The following is a 6,243-nucleotide window of genomic DNA, read 5'->3' as shown; positions in this document are numbered from 1 at the left end:
CACCAACGCAACTAGTTGCATCAAACTAATCGCAACTGATGCTTGCACTCTGTGAAAGCAGTATTTCCTATACTGTATGGACATGAATGTATAATTTTCCTTTAGTTGTCATTTCAGAAATATATGAACTTGATTGCTTGTGGGAAAACATATATGAAACACTGCTTTCACAGAGTGTAGGCATCCGTTGCAATCAATTCCATGCAACTGGTTTCGTCGGTGTACGAGCTGCATAAAATCCGTTCTTTGTAACCTGGCGAAGATGCAACTTATTCGACCGCCCCCCCCCCCCCACTTCCTCACAATTCCATTGATTAGTTGCCCAAATCATCTTAGAATTATATTCATTATACTGTAGATACGCACTCACACACACACGCACATACATACATATATATATATATATATATATATATATATATATATATATATATATATATATATATATATATATATATATATATACAAGACGATGCTTGCTGACCGAGCGCGTTAGAGCGTCGCTACTTACGTCGGAGTTAGTGATGATGGTAGTTCGAACCCTGCTCTCAGCGAGTTGAACTAAGGGCATGGTTCATTAGATTCCACGCTACAAAATCTACTGTAAGGAACACCGTCCCATCCTCCTGATAGTGGGAGTTTGTTACATTAAAATCGAGGTCCGTCCGGAAAGTTTCCAGCCATTATGAATATCTGCAGAACTGGTTCTGCGATCTTAACAGAACTTGGTGGACACTAACAGAATACCCTAAAACGTGTGATTGAGCGGCCATACTCCCATGTGACACCTCAGTTACCCGTCAGACATAGTTAAGGTGTCTACTGTTTGACCGTCGCATTTCTGGGTCATACCCGTACATCCATGACTCTTCTCTAGTTATTACTTGTTTCAAGACATTTGGGTTATTTGTAACACATTGAAGCAAGTCCTGTGGACTTTCAGCGCAAAATTCGTTCTGCTCATGGGTCAGGAGACGTGGTTCGAATTTTGGCGCCATGCGTGTCGAGACAAGATCTTCCATCTAAATCTCTGAAACACATGCCCGAGTTTTAATTATTGCAGTCATCACACGTTCAATAGTTTTGTATGTTCTGCTAGTCGAAGACCTTCCAGAACGTGGATCACTTTCGACGGCTTCTCGGCCTCCTTTGATATAGACCACGGACTAAAATCTATTGTCTCTTAATTTGCTGATGATACAAAGCTGTGCGGAATGGCAAATGATCACTTAAACCAATTAGATATTCAAGAAGATTTAAATAAATTACAGCAATGGTCTGAAAAGTGGCTAATGAAATTTAACACAAGTAAATGCAAGGTAATGCACATAGGTAAAAATAACAGTAAGTACGATTACAAGTTATTTGGAAATTCGTTAACAAAAGTGGATAGTGAAAAGGATCTCGGGGTAATTATCAGTAACGATCTCAAATCATTTAAGCAGTGTATTTCAGCCTATGAGAAACCAAATAAGATTCTAGGGCTGATTGTGCGATCTTTTGACTTCAAAAGTCCATCTCTTATTAATAAGCTATATAAATCGTTAGTTCATCCATATTTAGAATATGCTGTTTCCGTGTGGCCGCCGAATCTCATTAAAGACATTGACAGATTGGAAAAAGTACAACGTCGAATCACAAAACTGATTCTAAATATGAAAAATAAATCATATGATAATCGACTAAAACATATGAATATATTTTCCCTAAAAAAGCGTACACTCAGAAGTAACTTGATACAGGTTTTTAAGATTCTAAAGGAAATTGACAACATCAATATTGACAAAATGTTCACACTGAATGAGAATCCGACAAGAAATGATGGTCTGAAACTGTTAAGAAATGGATTTAATTTGGAAGTGGGTAGAAACAACTTCGCCAACCGTGTAGTTAATGAATGGAATAAACTTCCTGCAGAGGCAGTGCAATGTATTTCAGTTCGAAGCTTTAAGATTCGTTTAGATAAACACCTAAGCAAGATGCTGTAATGACTGCCATTTATTTTGTATTATTTGTTTGTTATTATCTGTCTGTTTATTATTTGCTTGATTTTCCTTTATTATTAGTTATATGTCAATTTATTATTATTCACTATTTATCTGTATGTTTACTATTTAACTATACCTATGCATTTATCTATTTATTTATTTTATCTATTATCATTTATACCATTATAACTTCTATTTTTTTACTTATTCATTTATCAATATTTTTATTTTTTCACGTCCGACCTAGTTATGGACCAAAAGGTCTCCTGTCGGTATGCTTCGCCTTTGTACCACATTTTCATCTGTTCTTCACTCATTGAATCATTCGTATATTTTCCACTGATGAATGTTAAAGTTTGCAACAAAATTTTATGTAGATTCGCTGATCTATTCGCTCAGTCATTGTCAATGCTACGGTCAAACAGTACACACCTTCATTCAACTATGTCTGGCTGGGTGGGTAATTGAGCTGTCACATGGGGGTATGGCTGCTCACTTATGCGAAGTAGGGTCTTTTGTCTGTGTCCGCCAAGTTCTGTTAGGATCGTTCGACCAGTTCTACAAATATTCATAATGGCTGGACATATATATATATATATATATATATATATATACATATATATATATATATATATATATATATATATATATATATATATGTATATATACACATGTATATATCTTTTTTTCAACCACATTACCTTTTTACTTTTAATTCCATGTCATCACGAACGAGACTGACAATGCGCTCGTCGGAGGCATATAAGATCTGCACTGGGGACCATTCAGTGTGTGTGAATATGTATGTATATATATATGTATACATATATATATATATATATATATATATATATATATGTGTGTGTGTGTGTGTGTGTGTGTGTGTGTGTGTGTGTGTGTGTGTGTGTGTGTGTGTGTGTGTGTGTGTGTGTGTATATGTATATACATATGTATATATATATATATCTGTGTGTGTGTGTGTGTGTGTGTGTGTGTGTGTGTGTGTGTGTGTGTGTGTGTGTGTGTGTGTGTGTATGTGTGTGTATACAGTATATATATATATATATATATATATATATATATATATATATATACATATAGTCTTCTCGTCTACCAATTTCAGGTATTCGCTGCTGTCTGCCTCATATCTGTTGTGACGGCTCTACCTGACCAGATCCCATCCTACGGCGCCCCTCCACCGTCTTACAATCCTCCCTCACCTTCCTACAAACCCGAACCCCAGTATCCGGTACGTATGTTGTTGTCTTAACAAAGAAAACATACATACATACATACATACATACATACATACATACATATATACATACATACATACATACATACATACATACATACATATACCAAAGGCTTTTTCCCCCTTACACGGGAGGTAGCCAAAAAGAAAACAAAGAAAACAAAGTAAAAAATAAAACAATTATTAGATTGAATAGCTTCAAGAAATACTAACAAACTCAAGAAAAAATATAATTCTTCGTTCACACATTGTTGTCTACAAAGAATATGGTGAAAACTGAAGGTAAGGCAGGATTTCATTGGCCTAGTCAAGATATGCTTCATGATTTTGACTAACACAAAATACATTAAGAATCCCGCCTCAATTCGAATTATGCATGGTTCCTTTTCCCGAGGACAAATATATTAAGATTTTCTGTGTTGACTCTGTCACAAAGTCTGTAGCACACTAGAACAACAAATTCAAATCGAAAGAGATTATTCGCTTCCCAATTTTCCAATTGTCATCAACTTTCCGAATAAACTTATGTTTCTTCTTACACTTACTCGTCCTCTCTACTTTCGCATGATAGGACGGGTAGGGAGGGTCGCCATGTAAATGAAGCGACTTGCCCTGCTGGATGTGATGTGTCTCACTACATTGCTTCTGACTCGGACAATGGGCGGGAGATAGGAATGGCCCTTCATCCATAAGGAACTAAAATGAAAGGGAAATGAGCTACCTAGCTAGTCCGCAGTAAAGAACTTGAGAAACACCTTGGAAGTTACCTTAGGTACAGTGTGAATGGACTTGTCCAGCAGTCTGGAGAGCGCAAGGGAATCTTGTTCTTGAGGGTTCATTTATGAAACCAGTGATGGCAGAAATGGGTTTTGGGAACCACGTGGTATACGCCTGAAGGGTGCACCCACGATATGCGGTCAAAAATGTATAATAGGTTATGTCTCTATTAATGTAGAGAATGAATATAAGAAATAGAAATAATTTTAGTTGTGCATCGTACACCGTACCTTCGCTTCCCTACAACCCCTAAGTCATTTCTATTACTGGCTGGACAAAACACTTTAACGCAAACTTGCATTCACCACACGATTGACAAAATAATACTTGGAAGAACGCCGTGGTCCTTTCAAAAGGAATAGAACCTCCAGTTTTTACACACAAGAAAAAAATCACAATCTTCAGACTAAACACCCACACTGGGCACAAACCAATTCAGAACTAAGTTGGCGCACTGTCATTGGCTGAAACAGGTCACGGGATTCATAACAATTAGGTTACCGGTTGAAGCGATAATGTATTACATGAAGCCTCCGCAAGATGTCTCACCTGAGCGGCCTCGAAGAAGTAGTAATGTAGCTGTATATCAATATTTCAGTTGTCTCCATCGCCGATCCTATAGCTTAACATAAGAACATAATAACCAAAGAATGGAGAAGACAGACTGCATGAAACCACAAGGCCTACGCTACAAAGTTCAATTTCCCTTACCACCTGTCATCCGCATCCGTAAAGTTATCTGATCTTCTCTTAAAACAACCAATAGTTTCAGCGCGCACTACTATTCCACTCGTTAACCATTCTGTTGGTAAACCAGTTCATGCCTATATCCTTCTTAAACCTACAGTTTGGCCTCAGCGCGGTTGCCCGCTCCTCACTTCATAATGCAACAAAACTACTTTTAGAGTTTTTCTAACTATCGCCACACGATTCTATTTGGTTTTAGTCGACTCCCGAACTCTTTGTTACAATATTAAAGTGTGCAAACTTCACAGTCAGCTGATACCCATTATACGGAAAGACCTGCTTTCGGATCCGCTAATTCACTAATTCGTGAATGAATCCAAAAATTCAATAGTTCATGAGTTCACTATTTTGCAAATTCACTAATCCATAAAACAGCAAATCCCCTGTTTCGTGATTTCGAAAATTCGTTGATCCGTAATTCCTCAAATCTGTTAATCTGTGATTTCGTAAATCAGCAAATCCGCTTATTTTCTAATCAGCAAACCGGCTTATCCGCTACTCCGCTGATCAGGAAATCAGTTTATCTACTACTCCGCTAATCAACAAATCAGCAAACCTGAAAAATCGCTACTTCGCAAATCCGCTAATTCACTAATCACAAATCCACAAATCATATAATAGAAAATACCCTAATTCGCTAATCAACCATTCAGCAAATCCACTAATTTGCAAATCCACAAATCCGTAAATCTACTCAATTCATTAATTCGCAAACCCTAAATCCGTAAATCCGTTAAATTCACTAATTGGCTCCAAATCTTCCCACCCCAGCCCATGCCCCACCAGTTCGGCTACAACGTCCAGGACTACGAAGGCAACAACTTCGGCCACAGCGAAAACTCGGACGGCAACAACGTCCAGGGCGAGTACCGAGTCCAGCTCCCGGACGGTAGAACTCAGATCGTCACCTACAACGCCGACCACTCCGCAGGCTTCGTCGCCGACGTCAGATTCGAGGGGGAGGCTCAGTACCCTGCCCCATCCCCCTCTTACAGCCCCCCAGCTCCCTCTTACAGCCCCCCAGCCCCCTCTTACAGCCCCCCAGCCCCGTCTTATAACCCTCCTTCCCCTTATGGGCCTACTCACTGAGTCTGAGTCATGTATGACCTAATCTGACCTGACTGTATGGTATTCTGGAAGATAATAAAATGTTACCTCATACTATGACTTTCGTTTCATTGTACATACCTACCTGCTGTTGTTGTTTTTATTCCCTAGACCAGGGGTTCTCAAACTTTATTGGCTGCGACCCCTGGATATCACTTCGATAGCTTCGCAACCCACTTCCCCAGCAACAAAATATCTGCTTGCCTGTCTATTATGTACAACGCTGACAAGTACTAAACGTGCTAGGATTGGTAGTGGAAGAAGAGGAGGAGGAGGAGAAGGAGGAAGATGTAGGAGGGGTTGTAGGATCTCGCGACTCTTCAAAATTCCTTCTCGACCTCTCTGGGGGTCGGGACCCCCACTTTGAAA

At 38.9% G+C, this 6,243-nt stretch overlaps 1 protein-coding gene across 1 annotated transcript; it reads left to right on the top strand.

Annotated features, from left to right (window-relative positions):
• The first annotated feature begins 201 nt into the window (after window positions 1-201).
• Window positions 202-5,856, top strand: LOC143023149 (pro-resilin-like). Its single transcript, XM_076181661.1, has 2 exons — window positions 202-219; window positions 5,539-5,856. Exons 1-2 carry the CDS (start codon window positions 202-204, stop codon window positions 5,854-5,856), a joined length of 336 nt encoding a protein of 111 aa, XP_076037776.1.
• Window positions 5,857-6,243: the final 387 nt, after the last annotated feature.

The sequence above is a fragment of the Oratosquilla oratoria genome, unplaced genomic scaffold, assembly GCF_046742065.1.
Source record: "Oratosquilla oratoria isolate Oo_2021 unplaced genomic scaffold, ASM4674206v1 SCAFFOLD45, whole genome shotgun sequence".
NCBI classification, from domain to species: Eukaryota; Metazoa; Arthropoda; class Malacostraca; order Stomatopoda; family Squillidae; genus Oratosquilla; species Oratosquilla oratoria.
The sequence above is the reverse complement of the archived record's forward strand: the minus strand, read 5'-3'. Positions and strand labels throughout refer to the sequence as shown.